The sequence below is a fragment of the Apis mellifera genome, linkage group LG1 (genome assembly GCF_003254395.2).
Source record: "Apis mellifera strain DH4 linkage group LG1, Amel_HAv3.1, whole genome shotgun sequence".
Lineage (NCBI taxonomy): Eukaryota > Metazoa > Arthropoda > Insecta > Hymenoptera > Apidae > Apis > Apis mellifera.
In genome coordinates, this window is record NC_037638.1 from 1,814,969 (window position 1) to 1,839,576 (window position 24,608).

At 24.1% G+C, this 24,608-nt stretch overlaps 4 protein-coding genes across 6 annotated transcripts; 2 read left to right on the forward strand and 2 right to left on the reverse strand.

Annotated features, from left to right (window-relative positions):
* Window positions 1-374: 374 nt before the first annotated feature.
* Window positions 375-2,015, forward strand: LOC551204 (endonuclease III-like protein 1). Its single transcript, XM_623599.6, has 2 exons — window positions 375-1,057; window positions 1,258-2,015. Exons 1-2 carry the CDS (start codon window positions 407-409, stop codon window positions 1,669-1,671), a joined length of 1,065 nt encoding a protein of 354 aa, XP_623602.3. The 5' UTR covers window positions 375-406; the 3' UTR covers window positions 1,672-2,015.
* On the reverse strand, window positions 1,676-3,612 carry LOC724372 (nucleolar protein 12). 2 transcript variants are annotated; one of them, XM_006558582.3, is made up of 4 exons: window positions 3,520-3,612; window positions 2,477-2,657; window positions 2,282-2,387; window positions 1,676-2,224 (listed from the first exon to the last, which is right to left on the reverse strand). In XM_006558582.3, the coding sequence occupies exons 2-4, from the start codon at window positions 2,566-2,568 to the stop codon at window positions 1,736-1,738; spliced, it is 687 nt and encodes a 228-aa protein (XP_006558645.1). In that variant the 5' UTR covers window positions 2,569-2,657; window positions 3,520-3,612; the 3' UTR covers window positions 1,676-1,735. The 2 variants fall into 2 exon arrangements, with proteins under 2 accessions (XP_006558645.1, XP_006558644.1); XM_006558581.3 differs by lacking the exon at window positions 3,520-3,612 and adding an exon at window positions 2,974-3,032.
* LOC725343 (alkyldihydroxyacetonephosphate synthase) lies at window positions 3,613-16,174 on the forward strand. The gene is made up of 6 exons (XM_026446194.1): window positions 3,613-3,957; window positions 4,506-4,595; window positions 10,469-10,749; window positions 13,894-14,182; window positions 14,577-14,886; window positions 15,107-16,174. The coding sequence occupies exons 1-6, from the start codon at window positions 3,869-3,871 to the stop codon at window positions 15,878-15,880; spliced, it is 1,833 nt and encodes a 610-aa protein (XP_026301979.1). The 5' UTR covers window positions 3,613-3,868; the 3' UTR covers window positions 15,881-16,174.
* Window positions 16,099-24,478, reverse strand: LOC725306 (TATA-binding protein-associated factor 172). 2 transcript variants are annotated; one of them, XM_006558584.3, is made up of 15 exons: window positions 24,286-24,478; window positions 23,670-23,719; window positions 23,171-23,418; window positions 22,739-23,088; window positions 22,323-22,668; window positions 21,630-22,252; window positions 20,767-21,542; window positions 20,129-20,699; window positions 19,749-20,043; window positions 19,339-19,640; window positions 18,959-19,272; window positions 18,115-18,865; window positions 17,707-17,985; window positions 16,986-17,624; window positions 16,099-16,641 (listed from the first exon to the last, which is right to left on the reverse strand). In XM_006558584.3, the coding sequence occupies exons 2-15, from the start codon at window positions 23,678-23,680 to the stop codon at window positions 16,444-16,446; spliced, it is 5,703 nt and encodes a 1,900-aa protein (XP_006558647.1). In that variant the 5' UTR covers window positions 23,681-23,719; window positions 24,286-24,478; the 3' UTR covers window positions 16,099-16,443. The 2 variants fall into 2 exon arrangements, with proteins under 2 accessions (XP_006558647.1, XP_006558646.1); XM_006558583.3 differs by having other exon boundaries at window positions 22,739-23,091.
* Window positions 24,479-24,608: the final 130 nt, after the last annotated feature.

A 24,608-nucleotide genomic window follows, 5' to 3' on the forward strand; every position in this document is an offset into this window, starting at 1 on the left:
CATGAGAAAAATAAACGATTAAAAAATTGTATTAATATAAACTTTTTTATTCCACTTTTTCCGTGTACGGATTTCTAAAAATATAACAAATTTAAATATTTTTATTTAAAATATAATAATTTTAATTTAATCAAATTATTTAATTTATCGAAATTAATATTTAAATAAAATTATTTAATAATGATGAAATAAAAATTACATAGTTAATCTATAACATTATATATTATAACTTATAAGTTATTTATAATTTAAAAAGTAAGTGTTAATCCATATTTTTATACTAATTTTTGTGTTCATTTCAATATTTGAAATCTTTAAAGCTCTTATAATATACCATATTACAATATTTATATTTCTGCGCATGCACATAGTGTGTAGATAAGTTTATTATTAAGCATAAAAGGTTATGTTATCTTCGAATTATATTATTGATTATCGACATGATATAATTTTTATTTTATTTAGAATTTTAATTTATACAACATTATATAATAATTTTTATAAAATGAGTAAAAAATTAAAGCTAAATGATGCACTTATAACATCAAGATCTTTACGATCAGAAAATAAAGATCACAATAAAGATATATCGACAACAACATCAAAATATTTTAACGATAAAGTTGTAAAAAAAATTGAAAAAAAAAAACGTACTCCAGTAAAAATTAAATATGAAGAAATGGAAAATATAACTGATTCAAAAATCAATAAAATTGAAAATTTACAAGAGGATACTATAAAAGAAGATATAAATGTAATAAATAAATGGGAACCATCAAATTGGGAAACTATTGTAGAAAATATTAAGGAAATGCGGAAATATAAAACAGCACCTGTAGATGAAATGGGTTGTCACAAATGTACTGATCCTAAAGCTACTGCTAAAGTTGCTAGATATCAATCATTAATTGCATTGATGCTTAGTAGTCAAACTAAAGATCAAGTAACTCATGCAGCTATGCAGAGATTGATTACTTATGGTTGTACTCCAGAAATAATAGCAGGTACTCCTGATGATACTCTTGGAAAACTTATATATCCAGTTGGATTTTGGAAGGTGTGTACAATTTATATCTTAATAATTAATTTAAAAATTAGTTTAGAATTAAAATCTAATTATATAAGATATATTATATAATATAAATATTAAGATAAATATGGAATTTTATGATATTATGGAAAAATTTTTAATTGATTTTTATAAAAAAGGATTATTTAAACATTATCTTATGTATTCAATGAAATTTTATTTTTCAGAGAAAAGTAGAATATATTAAAAAAACAACAACTATTTTAATTGATAAATATGATAGTGATATTCCTAAAACATTAAAGGAATTATGTCAGTTATCAGGAGTGGGACCAAAAATGGCTCATATATGTATGCAAATAGCATGGGGTGAGGTTTCTGGTATTGGAGTGGATACACATGTACATCGTATTTGTAATAGATTAGGGTGGGTAAAAAAACCAACTAAAACACCAGAAGATACAAGAATTGCAGTAGAAGAATGGCTTCCAAGAAACCTTTGGAGTGAAATAAACTATTTACTTGTTGGATTTGGTCAAGAAATTTGTTTACCAAGATTTCCTAAGTGTGATGAATGCCTAAATAAAGATATATGTCCATTTACAAAAAATACAAAAAATGGTATGAAAGAAAAGATATAATACATACTATAAAACTGTTTATTACATGCTATTAATAATATTTAAAAAGAAAATTTTGAAAAACCTAACAATTTAATTTTTTTTTTGGTTTTCCAATACGTTTTTGAGCTTTCTCAATTCTTCTACGTTTTCTCATACTTTCTTTTTTATTTTTCTGACGTTCTAATTTTTGTTTTTTTTGAAATGCTTTACTTTTTTTCACTTGTTTTAATGCAGCTTTTTTTATTGCTTTCTTTAAATCTTTTCTATTGTCAATTTGTTTATTTTTTATATTTTCTTTTGAACTTTTAATTTGTTCTTTTTCCTTTATAGACATTCCTACAATTTCTTCATCATTTTCAGAATTTTTGTCAGTTTCTATTCCCCTATCCCTTTCTGAATTATTAGTACCTTTATTTTCACCAATTAATGCATTTTTTTCTGCTAAATCATCAATATTTAATTCTAGTATACTAACAGTATGTCCTTCTGTTTCATATTCTTGCTGAGACAATAATTGTTGAATTTCAGGAATATCACGATTTGACAATAACTTTTTGTAACGTTCTCGTGTCTGTAAAAATAATTTATTATTGCATGAAAATCAAAATTTACACGTATGTATACTTTCCTCATGTTTAATTCTTTTTCTTTCTTCTTTTAATTGTTGTTGCAATTCTTCTTTAGCTTTTTGTTGTCTTTGTAATTTTCTTTTACGAAATCCTTTCAGAAATTCTCTATTATAAAAATATAAGATAAACACATCATTTATACATTTTAATTCATAAATAAGATTAATGAAAAACTAATAAAAAGTAAAAATTACCGTCTTTTATTCTCATCAAATACAAGATTAATTTTTCTACGTTTTTTTGGTTGACTGGGCATTTTATTTACATTAAGTAATTTTGGTTGCATTTTTGTATCTAGCGCCGTATATACGTAAGTATTTTATTTATAGGTTATGTTGATAACCTATAATTACTTCATATAGTTTTTTAGTTTTCCTATATAAAATAATATAAATGGTACAATGTATATTAATATAAATTATTTAAAAAAAAGAAATTCTTTAAATTCTATTATTTTACTCATTATTTGAAAAAATGATCGTATAATAATGTTAAGTGTTAATATAAATCTTAAATTATACATATAATACTACTTTAATTTAATTTATTTTATTTATAAAAAAATAAGATGTGTTTAAAAGAAATGTATGGAATTTCTTAACTTGTAAAAAATGATATTTTTTGATCAAAAATAAAAAGTTAAATATAAATATAAAATAATATAAAATAATATTTTCAAAACAAAACTTACCATGTGCTTCTGTTATATTTGATTGATATTTATATAATTTTTTATCATAAAATATATTATTATAAAAAAGTTTTATCAAATATAATATTAAAATTTTAAACTATAAAAATAAATGCAAATGTGTACATTTATATTTATAAGACTGTTGAATTATATAAGAAAATTTTTTTTAAAGTTATGACAATTCATAAAAATATAACTCTTATTTTTATTTAAGTTGAAAAATAATTAAGAAAAAAGAAAAAATATATTTTTATTTGAAATAAAAATAAAAGTATTTTTCATTCAAAAAAATTTATTAAAATAAATAAATTAAGTGAATCAAGTTAATATCTAGATCAACTAACATTGTATTACTATATTTAGGTTATAATTTAATTACATTAATATTTTTCTTATATTATTGAAATAAAAAATTCATAAATATTCTATAATATTTAAAATATCATTATTACATAGTTTGATTATATTTTTGATAATTATTTTTATTATAAATGAGTAATATGACAAATATAAGACTAACTATGAATTCTTTATATAGAATACCTAATTGCGCATGTGTAAGAAATCATTTTCATGAAAAGAATCCCTCATCTAGTAAGATGTAACATCAGAAAACATGTTGAATGTAGTGTGTTGATTTACTGCTAAGTGGAAATTGTTCGTTATTTTTGCGAAGAATGCATCGAGTGTAAGTGATTGGTTCTTTTCACGAGATCAGTCGGTAGGTGGGTAGTCATAAGGCGGGGGCTCTATTGATTTAAATTTGGTTTGCCGGTGCGCGTGTCAATACTTAACACAGTGCCGCGAAGAGCGCGCGCTCAAGCATCTACGGTTTTCTGGTCGTGTTGTGCGGATCGAAAGGTTAGGCCCTTCGTGGAGCAGTCAATAAGATATGACGACTAATCAGAAAAATGAAACAAACGAAAATGTGAAGAATTTAAATGGACCCATCCGTTTCGAGAGTATTGTTCCAAAAGAAAGGTCAGTTTGTACCGGCAATTTCTAGTTTGTGTCAGTTCATATAAATTCCGGCGTGCGCTCTAGAAACAATATTGTAATAAATTGTCACATAAGAGTCACTATCTTAATAAATTAGTTACTGCCACGCCTTGAGTATTAGGTGACTCATCGACAGATGTTGCGAATATAAAGCACCCTTCGTATTCGAGCATGAAAGAGAAAGAAATCGATCGATAAAATTTGTCATTTGATGACAATTATGATTTCATGCTCAAATATCATAATTTATTTTTGCAACAAATAACGAAAATGTCGGAATGGTTAACTTCTTTTATTATTTTTGTTATTAGATAGTATTTTTCCAACAAAATCTATTTACCGGGTACTTGCTATCTAGAGACTAATGCTGTTTCTACCGATTGGTTGCTCGATCAGTCACGTGGTGCAAAAAACGCGCGCGCTAAGAGTGTTACAAATCTTTCTTCGCACACTCTTTCATTTTTTTTTAAATAATTTAATTCTAAATGAGAATATATATTAAATAATCATATTGTTTTGAATTTTTAAAGACAAAAAATACTAAAATGGAATGGATGGGGATATAAGGATTCTGAATTTCGTGTGACCGAAAATAATGTTATTGAATTTACTGGTAATAGGTAAGTTTTATAAATATTTATATATTTATTTTTGATCGATATAATTTAGGAGATTTTAATATTAATATGTGATAAATGTTTTATATGTCTATATTTTGATTAAATATTTTATATTATGGAAAAATAAATAAATTTTAAATAAATTTAATAAAAAAATTTAAATAAATTTATTTATTTTTATATGTTATAATGAGTTAATGTTATAATAAATAAAATTTTAGAATAAATTATATATTTATTATATGGATATTTTATTGTAATTAAAAAAGAAGTTATATAATATGAAAAACATTAATGATATACAAAATTGGAAAAAATACTATAATAATATAATATAAATATATATATATTATATATATGTATTTTATCTGTTGTCACATTAAAATTAAAATTAAAATTAAATTATTTCTTTTTTATTAAAAAACTTTTTGTAAAAAAATGAAAGTTGATATCGTTTTTTATATTAATATTAATATTATTTTTTTTATTTATATTTACATTGATATTGATACTATCATATTTTCAGATTTTATATTTTTTCATTTATGTATATAATGTATATATTTTATATTATTCATATATGATTTTAATAATTAATTAAAAAATAAATTTTTATTTTTTTTCTTATTATTAATTTAATTAATAAGAAATTTGAAGAGTACATATAAAATTAGAAATAATATAAAAACATAAAAAAGTATATAGCACATTTAATTTTCTTATAATTTCTCATCAGTTAAAGATAGATTAAAGTCCAACTACTATTTGCAGATTCATATTTACAGATTTTTATTGCATATCAAATAACGTTTATGTACATTATGTATTATTTATTTCTATTCCCTCTCAAATTTAATATTAAAATATAACTTCATACTTTCATATATAAATTTAAATAATACTTATTAATATTAAATATTATATAAATTAAAAAAATTATATTTAATAAAATATTATTTATTTTTTGTTTTAATTTAATTATTATAATAATATATATATATTATTATATTACTATATTATATTATTAATCATATATATAAATATAAATATAAATATATATATATATATATAATGTATATAACAAATATTTTTTCGATTATCTAATTATAAAATAATCATTTGTTAAATTGTTTTTTTTCTTTTTTAAAATAATTTAATTTATTTATTAAAATGTAATGATTTGTAATTTTTTACAAGGATTTATATTATTTAAATAAATATAAATTATAGTTAAATATATGATTATAATTTAAAACATAAAAATTAAGTTTATAAACCGATTAAGATAAATAGAATTCAATTAAAAATAATAAATTACAATCATTATCATAAATTTAAATGAACTATTTTATTTTTAATTTACTTAAAAATATACCTAGCTGAATATGAAAGTATTTGCTAAAGCATTTAATATTGAATTTGCGCCAGAATTAGTTTTTAGCATTTTTATGTTTAATTAATTTTGCTATTAATCCTTAACTTTTTGTAAGTAATAAGTCTAGATCGAGGATCGAGGAAAAATTATTAAATATTTCCGAAACGAGTTTTTATTTCTATTGAAAAAAAATTTTAAATATTTCATTTAATGATCATTTTTAAATTAAACTAAAAATTTTAATAAACATTTTAAATTCTTAAAATCTTTTTAGATGTTTTTAAAAACTGGAATAATAAATCAAACCCATTAAAAGATTTAAATTATCATATTTGAAATATATATGTTTATTGATATGCAATTGATTATTATTGCTCATTAGAATTAATTTATTTATTATATATTATTAAATTAATTTATGTACTAATAAAATTATTAGTAAGTATTCTATAATTAAAAATGAAGATAGTTCAAATTTTGCTGAAATTTTGAAGATAATTCAAATCCCTAATAATTCTGAATTTAAATTTTTTAGCCTCTTGGTCTCTTCATTTTTGATTTGATGTCAATAGAATTCATTGTATAACACGATAAAAAATTTATATATAAATAAATTAATAAAAAAAATTATAATATTAGAGTCTATTGCGCTATTTTAATTAATGTGGATTTATGAGAATTCGTATTTTTGTCAATTTAATCCTATAAAATTCAAATTCATAATTCTAAGAAATAATTATAATTATTATTTTTTTTTTTAAATTAAATTTAGAAATTTTAAAAATAAGTATTATTATAAGTATTAGAATCATGTTAAACCAAAATAAAGGAATAATTCGATATATTAAAATGAATAAAAATTTATACAAACTATAATATCCTCTTAAAACTTAAAGCTTATAAATAATTTAATATTTTTGATGAAGAGGCAATGATAAAATGAAAATTAAATTGCTTATAATTTGAAAAATAAGTTTTAATTTTTGTATAATTTTATGTTTATTTTAATTTTTAGAATCATTTAATCATTAAATTTTCTTTTTTTTGTTCATTTACAATATTTTATATTAAAACTAACTACTATTACTCTCATTCATTATAATAATGACATAACTTGAACTTTGTAATAAATAAATTATTAATATAAAAAAAAAATATTTATTATTCATATTTTTCATCAATAGAATCTAATGTATATTTATATATATTTATCTATGTCATATATTATCATAATATATTCTTAAGTTATTTTCTAAAGCCAATTTTTTATTGATTGCACCAAATAAGATCAGAATTTTTATATACTGATATTTAATACTGATATATCTGGAATTTCTGCTACAAAAATTTATTTATTTATTAAAAGTTAAATTTAAATTAACATAACTATTATTAACAATAAATAAAATTAGAAATATATTTTTATTTGAATTTGATATTTATTGTAATATTTTTATCTACATTGCAATTGATTGTTTATTCATCTCTATATATAATTATGAAATTTCTTTGTACGTAATTTCTTTTTATTTATTTATTTTTTTTTTTGCTACATTTTTTTTTATACAATTATACTTTATATTAAAATATATTTTACATTATATGCAATATTACAATGTATTAATATATTGTTATACATTCTGTCTCTAAAACTCTACCTCTTGTATTTATTCTATTATTTATCTTTTTAAAAAAACATTTTTAAAAGAATATCTCTTCCTATTTCTTTATTTCTTTCATTCAATGCATATATGCATCTACGATATTCTTCAATACTATACCATCTCATTTACGCTACAAAGTCAACAATCTACATCATAATATCCATCGTAATATCCTCGATATAACTCGATATTCTCAATCATAATATCGTCTTTTGTTCTTTCGGTATTCTCAAATAAAAAAATATCGATATTTCACAATATAATGGTATGGATGAATAATAATATATCACATATTCTATTATATTAATGATTGAAAGCAATTTTTTGGAAAAAATTATGTTTATATTTATATTTTATTTTAATTTATTTTATTCAATATTGATTTATATATAAGCTGAAAAATTATTCATGTGAATTCAATCAATATTAATTGTTAAAAGATTATACTGTATATACTGTATATATTACATCAAGACATTCCTTCGAATAGACATGCATATAATGTACTATTACTAATAATAATATAAATACATTATATATATACATTATATAGTATATACATTATACATTAATCTATTATATACATTGTATACATTAATCTAATCTAACCTAAGTTTCATACACATATATATATATATATATATATATATATAATACATATACACATACATATATAAATTACATATATGCTATATTATATCATATTATCCAAGAAATCCCATTTTCTTCACTTTTATTTGCTTTGATCTTAAAAATATGATTAAATATATGTACCTGCCATTTTCTATTCAGTAAATTGATTCTAAGCTTAACAAACGTAGAACAAGCAAAGTCTAAAATAATTTTTCAATATTCTTTTTCGCATTGTATTTTATTCTTTATTTTACATTGAACATTGTACTTTGTTTTATATATTCAAGAAAATTTCTAATTCAAAATGATAATAAAAAAATCATTTTTCTTATAATTTAAATTGTAAATGTACTTTAATTAATCCATGTATATGTAAATATATTCATAAATATATATATATTTAAATTTAACTAAAATATTATTAAAATAAAAAATTTTCATGAGTATTTTTTAAATCATATATAATTATTCTATTTATTATTATTAAAAATATATTCGAATATCGATTTTAATATATATTTAATTTAATGTAATTATTATATTTTATTTGATTGCTATTATATTTTATTTAATTGCTATATTTTACAATTAATATTCAAAGGAATATTAGATTTTCTTGTTATTTAAATCGAGATTACATAAATGTCAAAAAAATAAGATGTGAAAAATAATTGTAAAAAAGAATCATATTACTAAAAATAATCGAATGGAATATTAATATTTTTATTAAAATTTATAAATCCTGGATAAATGCTATATGGTATATCAATTCTAAAGACCCTTTTTTAGCCATGAAAATCTTGAATGATTTTAATTTCTTATTAATTAAAATAAAAAATAAAACTGATTCTTTATCAATGTTTAAATAATAACATTACATTTTTCTTTTTAACATTAATAGAATTATATACTTTACATAAATACTGTGCAGCAAGCAGCAAGGCAACAGGCAATAAATATATATATATATATATATATATATATATATACAGTTTGACCAAATAGGATCTAAAATTTTAAATTCCCATTCTACTAGTTTCTAGATAGCTATCTATTTTGCTCTTGGCGCTGTTCGAAGACAGAACTGTGATCGCTTATACGCAAATTATGATCAGTAAAATGTAATATTATGATGTAATGCAAAATGATAAAGTATAATGTTACGTTAAAAAAAAAAAAAGGATAAGTCATCTTTTTGATACTCATATAACTACGATATAACGATTATCAATTAATTTATTGGCATGATAATATATGCATACATGTTAAAAAATTCATATTATTTTCTTTTAATTATTAATGATCTTAATTTAAAAACGTGATAAACATTCATGTTTTATTTCTTCTTTTAATTTTTTATATCATTTTGACATAAAAAAGTAATATATATTAATATATGTTAATATATGTTAATATTAATATTTTTGAATGAATGAAAGAATTAATAATTTTTTAGAAAAATGAATATATAAAAAACTAAAAAAGTTGAAGTCTGAAGACAGAAAAAATTTAACGTTAAAATTAAAAACCGGAAAGACATATTATGATCAATATCCTTTCAATAATTGTAATATAATTATAAAATAATTGTAATAATTGATTAATAATATATATGAAAATATTATATTCATGAAAAATAAGTTTGATAAGATATACTTAAACAAATCCATGCATAATATTTTAATATGATAAAAATTTTCTTTTTAAAATTTACATTTGTTACATGAATTAACAATTACGAAAGAAATAATTATGAAATTTAAAAAATAAAATTTCTTTGTAATTATTAGATTAAATCTTTTGATTTAAAAAATTTTATTATCGTTAAATATCATTTAATAATATATTATTGTTTAATATTATTTACAGTTTTATTATATCAGTAACAAGTAAGAATATTTACAGATAAAAAAATAATTATGAAATTTAAAAAATAAAATTTCTTTGTAATTATTAGATTAAATCTTTTGATTTAAAAAGTTTTATTATTGTTAAATATTATTTAATAATATATTATTGTTTAATATTATTTACAGATAAAAAAATAATTATGAAATTTAAAAATAAAATTTCTTTGTAATTATTAGATTAAATCTTTTGTTTTAAAAAATTTATTACTGTTAAATATTATTTAATAATATATTATTGTTTAATATCATTTACAGTTTTATTATATCAGTAACAAGTAAAAATATTTACAGATATCCCATTGGTAACACGAAACTTCCATATTTTACAAAATGGGTACAAACAACATTCGGTATAGATTTGTCCGAGAAACGGGAATCACAATCTATACCAACAAATCTACCAGAGTCGAACATTTCGCCGGAACAATTGGAAGCAATTGAAGAACTAAAAATTGAATATTCCTTAAAAGGTATCGATCGATTGATCAGGGCGCACGGGCACACACTTCGGGAAATATATCTCCTCAAGCATGGATCGCTTGATCGAATACCGGATGTTGTACTCTGGCCGAGTGAGTAATTTACAATTAATCTTTGTTATTCGTTTGTTTGCCTTATCATCTTGAAGCGATTCTTTTATATTTTTAAATGCAATATGAAGAAATAAGAAAAGACAAATTAATACGTGTCAGTAGATGGATGGAGAGAAAAAATTTTGTGAAATTAAAGGAAATTAATTTCAATTTAATTAGAAAAATTAAATTCAATTTTCCATAGATGGAATTCAAGCAATGTTATTTCAATATTTTGAAATAAAACTTGTAAACCTACATTCTATTCTTAGTTTATTTCCATCTTGGTGGTATACTTTTCTATGATATCAACAAAAAATCCATTATTATTTTACATTCTTGTTATAATTATTATAACTTTTTTAATTTATATATATCATTTTTTTTTTATTTTTAGAATTGTAGATATGTTGATAAATTTTTGTGGAAAAAACTTAAAATATCTTTTGCTTTAATATTAAATATTTTTTATTTTCTTATTTTGTTTCTTTTAAGAATGATGTATATTTACTAATTCTATTTTGTGCAACATGTATTTAATTAATAATTAAGAGAAAATAAAACATGTCTTAATTTTTATAAAATTACAAAATAATAATAAACATGTAATAGTTTGTAATTATTTTTACATATAGTTTTAGTATCAGTTAAAATTTATCAATAAGAAATTTTTTTTTAAATTCGATTTAAAAAGTTATTCATTTAAAATTTTAAAAATATCAGGTGCATATTTTAATATCTATAGTTATTTACAATATCATTATTTAAATATCTGGAAACTAGATAAGTTCTCAAACCTTGACTTATATTATTAACTTTGTAACAGCCAATGTAAAATGTAAAATACGTTTCTATTTATAATATGAATTGATAATTTAAACACGAATAAGTAATATTAATATTAAATGCAAATAATATAATGAAAATGTTTATATAATCTTTCGTTTCAAATATATTTTTTTAATTATTATACATTGTACATCATTTACATCATTTTTATATAAAATTACGTTTTTGTTATCTTGTATAAAAATTTTTTTTTTATTGAATTAGAAAATTATATTTTATTTAAAATAATAAAAAATTTACTATTCTTATTAATAAATGATTTATTTTTATATAATTCTAGTTTTAGTTGATTTATTTAGCTTAAAAGCATCGAAATAAAAAAATAAAAAAAGAAAAAAAAATTACATACAATACATACTTAATATTCGTTATGAAAAGAAGCCACAATTGCTTGTCTAAAGGATGTCATTATGCCGTTGAAAAATCAATGTCTTGGTAATAAGTATTCATAGATGCACACAATCTTAACACAATCATTCGCGTCTAATAATGTTTAAATGAATTAATGTAAAAATGATTTTCAAGTCTTTTCTAGATTTTTATTAAATTTAAATAATTGCAATATAATTGCAATAATATTGTTGGGTAAATAATAGAATTATTCAAGAAACGTAAGATTAATTATAATTTTTTAATTTGAGAACATGTATAATAAAAGTAAAAAACTTTATTAAAAGTACATTATAATTTAAATTAATTTTGAAGAAAATAGAAAAATTTAAAAACTTTTCTAATAAATTAAAAAATGTTTTCTACATAATATTTGCCTAATTTTTTCTTCCATTTTAATCTATTGAAGTATTGATGAAATAGATTTTTAATATGATAAAACAAAAATGCAATAAAAATTAATACATTTCATCGATTTATGATTTATTTTGAATATATTTTATAATGAAATTCACAAGATTGAGAAAAATGTTAAATAAAACAACAAATTTTAGGATATACTTTAATATTTTTATAGTCGAGATTTACTATCCTATGAAAATTGTAAAAGCATAGTTATTTCATTTAAATAAATAAAATTGACTTTTATTATGTAAATTATTTTTATGCTATAAAAAAAAATTGTTACTTTAATATTTTTATAGTCGAGATTTATTATCCTATGAAAATTGTAAAAGCATAGTTATTTCATTTAAATAAATAAAATTGACTTTTATTACGTAAATTATTTTTATGCTATAAAAAAAATTGTTATATTACTTTACACTTTGTATAACATTACTATTTATATATTTTTTATACATTTATATTATGTATTTCTTTATATTTTTAAATAACATTATTATTTGAAATAATCAAATATTTTAAAAGAAAAATTTTAAAATTGATAGGATATTTTTTTATATATATATATAAATATTTTATGATATTTCTTTGTTGTTATTTTATATTTTATAATAATATTAATTGAAATGATTATAATATATTAATAATTCTTATAATGAATATTAAATTCTAATGACATAATATTAAATTTTAATCACATAATTTATATGTATACCATTTACCATATTTACATACATATTTAAATTAATTTCCTGTATTTTCAATCAAATATAATTTCAAACTTATTTATATACAAATATTTAAATATATATATATTATATAATATATATTTAAATATATATATTATATCTAATGTAAAAAAATATAATTACTTATTATATTTATTATAATTTAATATTATTTTTTCTTCAAATAGAAATTTTTTTCGCGTGAAAAATAAATATTTATAATCATCGTAAAAAGCAAATTATGATAACATATCAAATTAGGATAACATATCTTAAAAGTAATAATCTACTAATAAGTTTACAAAAAAAAAAAAAAATTAAAAATTAAATTAAAGTAGCATGTTTGTTACATTATTTTATATAAAAATATAAATTTCATTTATTATTTGCAAAAAATTATTTTTCACGTAACTAGGAAGTAATTAATTATGTATTTTTCAATTTTTTTTTTGTTTTTACGTTTTAAAAATGTTCAATGTGATAATTTTTTTTATGTAAATTTATTCAATGAATTATAATGAATTTTTACTATTTGAGTAATATTTAATACTATTATTTGCATTATGTATGATTAAAAATATATACATTCTACTAATTCACGATAAAAAATTATTTAAATGTTTCAAAATTGATACGATTTATTTTTAAAAATAATCAATTTACGACAAAATAAATACCTAATTAATGTTAATCTATTCACAGATATAAAAATTAATTGATTAAAATTTGATTTTTCGAGAATATATATATGTATATATATTTGCATTTCTAGAATGCCATGATGACGTCGTAAAAATAATTAAATTGTGTGCTCAATACGGATTGGTCTGTATTCCATTTGGCGGTGGAACAAGTGTAAGCGGTGCTTCTTCTTGTCCGGTAAATGAACGACGAACAATAATATCTCTGGATACATCACAAATGAATAGCATATTATGGATAGACAGGGAAAATTTAATTGCCTGTTGTGAAGCTGGTATTATCGGTCAAGACCTTGAGAAACAACTTCGATTACATGGTTTAACTTCTGGTCACGAACCTGATTCCTACGAATTTTCTAGGTATGCGATATTCTATTATAATGAAAAAAAAATTTATTTTTCTTCTTTCTTTCATTTTTATGTAAAAAATAAATCAAAATTTTAGTAAATATTAAAAAATAAGTTTTTTATTTAGTTGCATAAAATAGAAAGGTGCGAATAAATGAAGGTGTCGATGATATTAAATATTATAAAACTATCAAATGATAAAAATAAATAATATTTTCTTTAGAAATAGATAAAAATACTTCGCATTTTATTTTCACTTAAAAAACTAAACATTACATTATAGTAAAATGATAAGTGTTTCATTAATACAATCCTATATATATATAAAATAGTCAAATATTATATATTATTTATGCAATTACAAGGATATTAGCCATATGATCGATTATATTTTTTGAAAGAACAGTTTAGGTGGATGGGTTGCGACGAGGGCAAGTGGTATGAAAAAGAATCGATATGGGAACATTGAAGACCTAGTTGTACGAGTGCGAATGGTCACCGGTAGAACGGAAGATCCAGAAATAACACTAGAAAGAGGTATATTAGTACCAAGAGCTTCTTGTGGTCCTGATTTTGACCATATGATTCTTGGTAGCGAAGGAACTTTGGGCATCATTACAGAAGTGGTGATAAAAGTCAGATCATTGCCAAAAGTAATCAAATATGGTAGCATAGTTTTTCCACATTTTCAAGCCGGTGTATCAGCGTTGCGTCAGGTAAATGTTTACTTAATATTTATTTATTGTAATATTTAACATATAAATGTGTTTTTGATGATTCTATTGTGATTACTTTTTAATAAAAAGTTTAATAAAAATTCTTAATTATTTAAAAAATTAAAAAATTTGATTATTATAAACATTTAATATTTTAAAACTAATTTAACTTTATTTCTTATAAAATTTATCATTATTATTTTATATTTTTATGAATCAGGTAGCTAAGGCAAGATGTCAACCTGCTAGTATACGATTGATGGACAATGAACAATTCCAATTCGGTCAAATGTTGCGACCTGAATCTAATTGGCCTGGTTTAATTCTACAAGGATTAAAAGAAGTTTATATTACTAGGATAAAACGTTTTAAATGGGACCAAATATGCGTCGCTACTTTATTGTTCGAAGGTGACACAGTTGCTGAGGTGGCGGCACAAGAACAACAAATTTATAATATCGCGAAGCAACATAATGGTATTCCAGCAGGAGAAACGAATGGTGAACGAGGTTATATTCTAACATTTGTTATAGCATATATTCGAGATCTTGGTCTTGATTTCTACATTGTGGCTGAATCATTTGAAACATCTGTTTCATGGAGTCGTACATTATCATTGTGTAGAAATGTGAAATCACGAGTGATAAGAGAATGTTATTCGCGTGGAATCGATTATTATCTTATCTCTTGTCGTGTTACACAGACTTATGATGCTGGTTGTTGTGTATACTTTTATATGGCGTTTAATTATAAAAATATTTCGAATCCGGTAGAAACATATGAAACTATCGAACACATTGCACGTGAAGAAATTCTTGCAAGTGGTGGTTCTTTATCGCATCATCATGGTGTAGGAAAATTACGTTCTTATTTTTATTCAGAAGCAGTAGGAAAAATGGGAGTATCTCTTTATCGTGCAGCCAAAGCACATTTGGATCCTCACAATATATTTGCTGCTGGAAATTTAGATTCATATTGTGTATCGAAACTATGAAGTGAATAACATTGAAACATACATTGTGATAGCTTGGGACTTACTGTATCAGAAATCATTTTATTCGGAAGAATGGTTTCTATTCAGAAAAATTTAGAATAAGAACAGGAGGAAAAAAAAACAATTGATATTGCCATTTTTATCGTTGTTATGTGTGGTGGTATAAAGTAACAGTGATAAAAGAGACTAGTATAATATAAATAAATGTGACTCATGTGTTGTTTGGTACAAATACGGAATTGTAATTGTATCGACATTTTTATAAGTTATTATAAATAAACAAAACTTACTTAACTTCTAGTACTTAATCAATATCATCCAACTTATTTATCTAAGTTTCTTTTTTTTTTATATATATATATCTATAACTAATTTAAATCTTATATTTTTATACATTCATTGAATATTTGTTATTTTCAGTCTACAAAATTAATAGAATCACTGTTTTGCTATCAGGTCTGATTTACATATGTTCATTTTCAAAGTGATAAAATTTTAAATATGTATTAATATGTTATTACAGTATTATGTCATTGATGATACTGATGTATGAAATCATAAGCTCACAGGTTATCAGCCTTTAAAGTAGACAGAAAAGAGTCAAAATCATATTCGTCATCATACTGTTGTTGTTCCCATAATTCAGGAAGAATTTCTAGGACAGAACGACTAATGCCTGGAACCCCAGTAATTTTAGGTACATCATCATCTTTTGCTTCTTGTTTTTTTCCTTTATCATCCAATGAAAATAAATCTAGTAGCTAAAAATTATTAAATGAATTATTAAATGAATTTTATTATAAACTGAAAATTTTGTCAATTTTATCATAGAATATTTCAGAAATCTTATAAAATATATTTAATATTATCTCATTCTCAGTAATTATAATTATTTAAAAATTATTAGATTTATTAAAGATATTTTATTTTTAATATATAATTAAAATAAATTTAATATAATATTTCTTTGAAACTTAAAAAATAAACTGTAAAAATAATATTGAGAAATTATATTTAATAAATTTTTATTAAAAGATAAAAAATTTATTAAAAAATTATTATTATAATAACTATAATTATATAATTTAATATAATGATATATTACCTGATCAGTTGCCATTGTTTCCAAAGATGCGTTTTCTGTTGAAATTACAGTATTTGCAGTAAGAAGTTTGAATTTTTGTAGTCCCATAATCTTTTCCTCTACTGTTGATCTTGTGATTAATCTATATACATTTACTACTTTTTTTTGTCCAATTCGATGTGCTCGATCCATAGCTTGGAGATCCTTCATGGGATTCCAATCATGCTCTACAAATATAACGGTATCTGCACCAGTTAAATTTAATCCGAGACCACCAACTTGAGTTGTTAACAAAAGCACATCTATAGATGGATCAGCGTTGAAACGTGCTACTACGGAATGCCTTTGTGCTGCTGGTACACTTCCATCGAGACGAAGGTACGTAACTGTTGGTAGATGTATACGAAGAAGATCTTTTTCTACAATATCTAACATCGCTTTTAATTGACAAAAAATAAGAGCTCGATGCTGGCTCACTAATTGTTGCTGTTGCGGTGGTTGATTATCTGGAGTACCACCAGCAGATACAGAATTACGACTTTGTTGTTGTTGGGGTTGCCCTATGCCACAATCTAATAATAATTGTTTTAATGCAGGTAACTTAGCTCCATGTTCTATTTCTGCTAAAGTACTCTTTTGTTGTTTCAATGTATTGCATACCTAAAAACAAATTATCAAGTAAATAAGTAAATAAAATATATAAGTAAATCTAGATATAATAGATATAGACATTTATACTAACTGTTGTATATAATGGATGTCGTTGATTCAAGACTAATTTAGGATGATTGCAAACATTACGTAGATATCGTAGAGCTTCAAAAACATGGCCACCATGTGAATCATTTCCAGTCGAACTACATGATGTAGAAGATAACAAAGCAGCAGAATGTCGAGTACGAAAATCTTCATATAACATACGTTGTAACGATGATAAATCGCAATAGTAATCTTGTGTAATTTTGGGTGGTAAATCTTGAAGAACATCTTCTTTATTTCGTCTAAGTAAAAATGGCAAAACCTGTACAATATAAAATTATAAGAATTTATCTATGTAAGATGTAATGTAACTATGTAAATATAAATAATAAATATATTCAATTATAATAAAAAAAAAAAAAAGTAAAATGTATGTAAGAAAAAAAATTACTTGTCTATGAAGTGCTTCCATAGCAAGAGCTCCAGCCTCTTGTTCTTTTGGACCAGCTTTTGGTTCTCTACAAGCTAGAATAGGACGTGAGTACTTTGCCGCAAATTGTTTTTCAGTGCCTAGAAAACCTGGCATTAAAAAGTCGAATAAGGACCATAGTTCAAGAACGTCATTTTGTACTGGTGTTCCTGAGAGTATAAGTCTATGATTTGCATGCAATCGTTTAGTTGCCTTTGCACTTTTTGTTTTTCCATTTTTAATAACATGACCTTCGTCAAGTACACAATAATTCCATTGACGAGTTTCAAAGTAATCGATATCTTTACGTACTATATCATAACTGGCCACAACAAGTCTGTGATAAGTAACTCTTGGACGTAATTTTTCACGTTCGGGTGGTGTGCCAGCATATTGTAGTACGGAAAGATCTTTGGTTTCGAAAAACTTTTCTGCTTCATATACCCAATGACCAGTCAGAGTTGGTGGACAAACTACTAAACTTGGTGGAGCATGAGGATTGCGATGATGATCTAAGGCTAATATACAAAGAGTTTGTAATGTTTTTCCAAGACCCATATCATCACATAAAACTCCATGAAGTTGATAACGATTTAAGAAATTTAACCAATTTAAGCCTTGTCTCTGATAAGAACGTAATTCGGCAGCAACTAAAATCGGTAATTCGGTATCTGGAATACTACGTGGATTTAAAAGTTGTTCTAAGAATCGTCGCTCTTGTGCTTTCTTTTCTCTAAAAAATTTTAGAAATGCATAATACATCATTTTTATTGAATGCATATTAAATTTATGTTCATTCTCTTTCATTAATAAAATTTAAACTTACACTAAATCTGGTGGGTCTGCAATTGCACCAGGATCAAGAGGTAATAATTGTACAAGTGTTGCAAATGTAGCACTACAAGCTAATCTTACAGCCTGATTTTGATCACTCATACGACCAAGTAAAGGAACCATAAAGAGTACAGCATATGGAACAATATTAACACCTAAACTTTCGACAAGGCACGTTAATGCTTCAGCTCCACCCTGTCTTACTGTATCTACTTCACTCGGTGCTACTACAGTTGTTGAATATATTTTTTCTCCACCGGTTGCTTCTAAAAGTGGTATTATTCGGCGCGTAACATGAATCATTATCTGAAATAAAATTTTAATATAATGATAACAATCAAGAATTAACAAAATATTAAATAAAAATAATACCTTTTCAGTATCTAATGTAGCTAATACAGCAATACATCTTGATGCCATATGTCTAACAGCTTTGTAAGGATGAGCCAATAATTGACACAAACATGAAAGACATTCTAAAGCGGGAGGCAGTAAAGCTTTATCAAGACTGGGAGCCATAATTTCTAAAACTTGTAAACCAAAAATTAACTGATTTACTTCTTCTTGAGTATTTTCACGACTAACGATTTTATCCTCTTCACGTAATATGTTCGGTAAAATTAATTCCCAAAGATGTGGTAAACGTGTAGGTAATTGTGAACCAAATAGCGTAGCTATAAAAATAAAAAAATATATGAATTATAAATTTGCATAATTTGTTAATATTACATTTATCTTTTATTATAGAATTATAGAATATTATAGAATTTTTTATTGCAAACCTATAGCAGTAAGTGCTAAAGTAGCTCCACGACGACGAGTTCTAGCAGCTTTAGCTTCAGGTTCTTCACAAGCAAGTAATTCTTCTAAAGGAATTTCAGTTGTTGGCGGTCGACCCGGTCCTCTGCTTCCACCAAGTCCACTATTGGCGCCTCGATTATAAGCTATTCTTTCAGCATGTTTTTGTCTATTACTTAAAGTAAGAATTCCATCAAATAGATCTGAGTCTGTATTACAATTCACACGAGGTGTAAATTCAATATCCGAACATAGGAATGTACATAAATTGGTCGATATCTACGATATAAAATTATACTAAATTATTCTAAAAGAATATAATAGCTATTTATATTAATCATTTCAGTTGTTTTGTTGATTATACCTTTGCATTAGGAGAAGGTTTTCTATCTACACAAAGATCAACTAAATATGACAAATGCTTTGCAGCTAACTTTTGTAATTCTTCGTTTTCTTCACGTTTGATAGATTCCATTAATGGTTTTACCAATGGATTCAAAGGTTGCGGGGACGGAGGAAGACAATGTAACATCGTAGCAGCACCAGCAAGTGCCGCCATTGACATAACATTATACGAAAGTTGTTGAGCTGCTGTATCAGCAGCGCCTATTTCTAATGCTTTTCGTCTATCTTCTAAACTTTCGATCAACTTTGGCTTCAACTTAATCGTACTAGAAGAGCCGCTAATATTTCCGCTCGATCCTCCGGAGCTTGTCCCATTGCCCATGGCACAAAGTTCTGAAATTGGCTTTCCAGCAAGATTTGCAATTTGATCGAGAGTCATTACTCCCGATGCATCTATTTCGATAGGAACAGGCAATTTATAATGTTTGAGAGTAGCAATGTAATCACGACTGTCGTGTAGTAGACGAGTAAAAGATGTGGCGATCTCATCATAGTATACGCATTCGTTCAAACACTCCAATAGTCTCTTCCTTTTGAAAACATATTATTATTATATTACATTAACTAAAGGTAATATAGGAAGATTTATTTTTATACCTTAGAATATCTGGTATTGTAGGAGGTTTCATGTTATTTACAGTCGCCCAATGCGACATAGTTAAACCTGCAACAGTGCGTTGCAATGCCGAGCGCGAATTAAGATGTGCCAGTAATACTTTAGCATAACAAAGTGAAGGACTAGGTACATCTGGTGTGTAAGTAACACCTGGTGCGGGTTGTACTACGTAATGCGATAACAATCCTAGCATTCGTGCAGCTCTACAACGAGCCTGAATTACATTTGATTTTCTTATATTTTGAGCTACAGTTTCAATTCCACCAATATAAACTTTTAATTCAGATATGGATTTTACATTTGTGCCGACATTATTATTTCCTCCATTATTAGTAACATCTGATTGTCCATCGCAAATACCAATAACTTGATTACTTTTAGCTGCTTTACTAGAACTTATTATCATTAGTAAGTTCGGATTAAATGGCACGTGTTCCGGTTGCATAGCAAGACAGAGCCAAGTGCTGACAAGAGGGCACGCAGCATGTAATAAAAGTTCGAGATCACTTTGTACGACTAGATTTTCCCAAACACGTTCAGCTACATCTTGTATGGCAATTACATGTTCTATCAGCACGCGTTGAAAAACATGACGAAGAGCTTCTTGCAAAACAAGTCCACCTCCTTCGCCCCATCGTTCTTTTTTATTTTCATTATGAGCACCGTCATCTCCGGTTAATGTTTGTAATGTTTGTAGAGTGGCTTTACGTACACTCGAACTAGAATGACTAAGAAATGGCCACAATCGTGGTAAAACCTACAATATATTCATAAAAACTATATTAAATTAATATAAAAATTAAACATTATAAAAAATAGCAAATTGTATTATTCTGATTTTTACTTGTGATAATGGTTGAGGTGTAAGACAAGCACGTGCTGAAGGTAATGAAAGTATAGCAGCAAGTAATCCCATAAAACTATTACATGCTGCTGCTAGATCATCTTGTTCACGTAAAAGTTCCCAAAGACGAATTACAATTGCTTCCAATTCTGATGGTTTTAATAAACGTGGTAAAGCAGATGCTACTGGTATGAGTGCACTTGCTGCAGCAGCACCTACATCATCAACTGGATCAGAAAGACCTTTCATAGTAGCTGGAAATATTCTCGGTAAAATGTCATCTAATAGATCATCTCGTACAGCAAGCAAATATTTAAGTGCAAGTAATGCACCATGTCTAGCTTCCCATTCATCATGTTCTAAAAGTTTTAGCATAACTGAAAGTATTCCTATAATTCCTCCATTTTTATTTTCATTATCATTTTTATTTGGCACTAATAATAAAAGAGAACCTAGTGCTTGGGCACACGTTTCTCGTACAGGTGCAACTACTTGATCAGAAACAAAATCGCCAAATCTATCTAGTCCTAAGACACATAATAATCGCAGAGCGGCATCAATAAGCCACTGATAATGACTTTCTGCCATTTCTTCTATAGTTTGATCCCTTGATTTACCTGCGCCTGTTAAATTTTAATTAATTTTATTGTATAACTCTTTTATCGTAATTTATAATTATTAATATTTTCATACTTTTTCCATGAAGTTTTATGAGTTCTCGTAACGCAGTTGCTGCGCCGTGCCTTATTTCCCATTTTTGACTAAATAAATCTTGACAGAGATTTTCTGTAAATGATTCTAAAGGCCAATCTATCAAAGTATCTGGCCAACAACCAGTACTATCTGGTACTCCATTGGTTGATTCAGTCTGTGTATAATTAATGCCAATTTCTGATGAAATTACTTCCTCTAATTTAATTTTTTTATTTAATGTTTCTCCCGTACTAACGGGAGATTGAGCATTTGAATTATTATGATAATCTTCGTTGTTACGATGGTCATCCGATTCTCGTGAACGTTTCGAAACCGATTGTCGTGCCTATATAATAAATATTTTAAACAATCATATTTTTGATAATAAGATTTCAATGAAATTAATTATATATTACCTTACGTCTAGCTCTATTCATTTCACGTCTACTAAGACCACCAGATTGTTTTAATGTTTCACTCAGAGATACTTTAGTTTGTATATTTGAGGTAGGTGGTAATACTATTGGAGTAAGATCTTCAGCTGTAAACAATTCTGATGTATCAACTCCTATTAATTGTGGATGAAGACCTAACTTAGCAGCAATTTTTTCTTCTTGATTGGGAAGTAACATTTGTTCTCCATCAACAGCAATTAAATCATATTCACTGCCTTCTGATCCAGTAAGATGTGAACTACGTGCTAAAATCTTTTCCATATCAAAATCTTCCAAATTTAATTTATTATTTGATTTTTTTGTTCCACCATCTTCTACCAATTAAAAGTTGTAATATTAAAAATAAAATATAATAAATTTAAATAAAATTTAAACAAAAATAAAATTAATTACCTGTATGTGTTTCTTTTTTAATAGGTAGTGGATCCCAAACAGGGACTTGAGCAAGTATAGCTTGTATAGCTTGTGCAGCTGAAACTCTAGTATCCCATTGTGGAGATTTTAGTAGAGTACAAACTCTTGCTAATAAATGATGTAAATCATGAGGATGTAACCTTTGTGCTTCTCCTAACTGTTGTGCTGCAGCTCTTTTAGTTACTGCATTTGTCCCTGTTTCTAATAATATGAATAGCCTATCCAGCCTAATAGAAATGCATTATAATTGTCATAAAATTCTTTTTATTATCATATAAAGTTATATAAATAGTAATCTATTTTACAAAAATATATGTAAATCTTACTAATAATATTTCTTAATTATTAAATTATATTCATTATTACTAATAAAATATTTTATTTTTACAATTGTAAATATTATAAACATTCATATTTATATTTTATTTTATATAATTATTATATTATATTTTATTTTAAATAATTATCAATATTTTACCTTGATGTCATGTTTATAAGTAATGTTGATCAATGAACAGCTATAAATCCCTAAAATCAAAATAAGATAATAATATATATATATATATATATATACACATTTATATATAATTTTTACAATAAATAATTTTTACAAATACAAATGAGAGATTATTATTAAAAATTATTATATATAATATTAATATTTACAAGGAATAAATATAAATATATATATATATATAAAGTATTGTTAAATATCACAAAAATTTGATTGAAAATATATGGAATGCACCAGCTGGGCAAAATAAAATGGAGTACAAGAAATATCAAAATAAACAGTATATTATTTATTATTTATTTAATAAAAAGAAGAAAATGATCTAAATAAAAAAAATCGATTGTCAAGTTTAAGAGCGAAAGTTTGTTGCAGTTTGATTAATGAAGAAAATGATAGATGACATCTGCGAGAATGTTTTTTAATTGATACAAAGTTTGGAGATCTATATAATGAAAAAATTGAGGAAAATGATATAAGTTTTAATTAAGAAAATTAAGCATAACATGATATTTTTTGAGATATTATAAAAAACACAATATGGACATATAAATAAATAGTCATGAACGGTCGTTCAGCATACCTGATTTTAAAATACAATATATTTAATTGCTAGGTTTCAGCTAACCCGCATAGCCGTTTCCCACTGTATTGATTCCCCGAAAATCACATTACGCTGTATATTTCGAAAAAGTCGACAGCTAGACAGACTACTTGTCAAATTTTTCGGAGAGAAACGCATGTTACAAGCATCAAATTTATACTGACAGCCATGTTGCAGAGGAACCTGAGTTTTGTCCCCCAATTTTACTCTCATTGGTGGATTATTTGCATCTTATAGATCGATGAACCAATCAACGTTTTCTTCGTGCAATGATCACATTAAGTTGCACATGCTTTATGCGT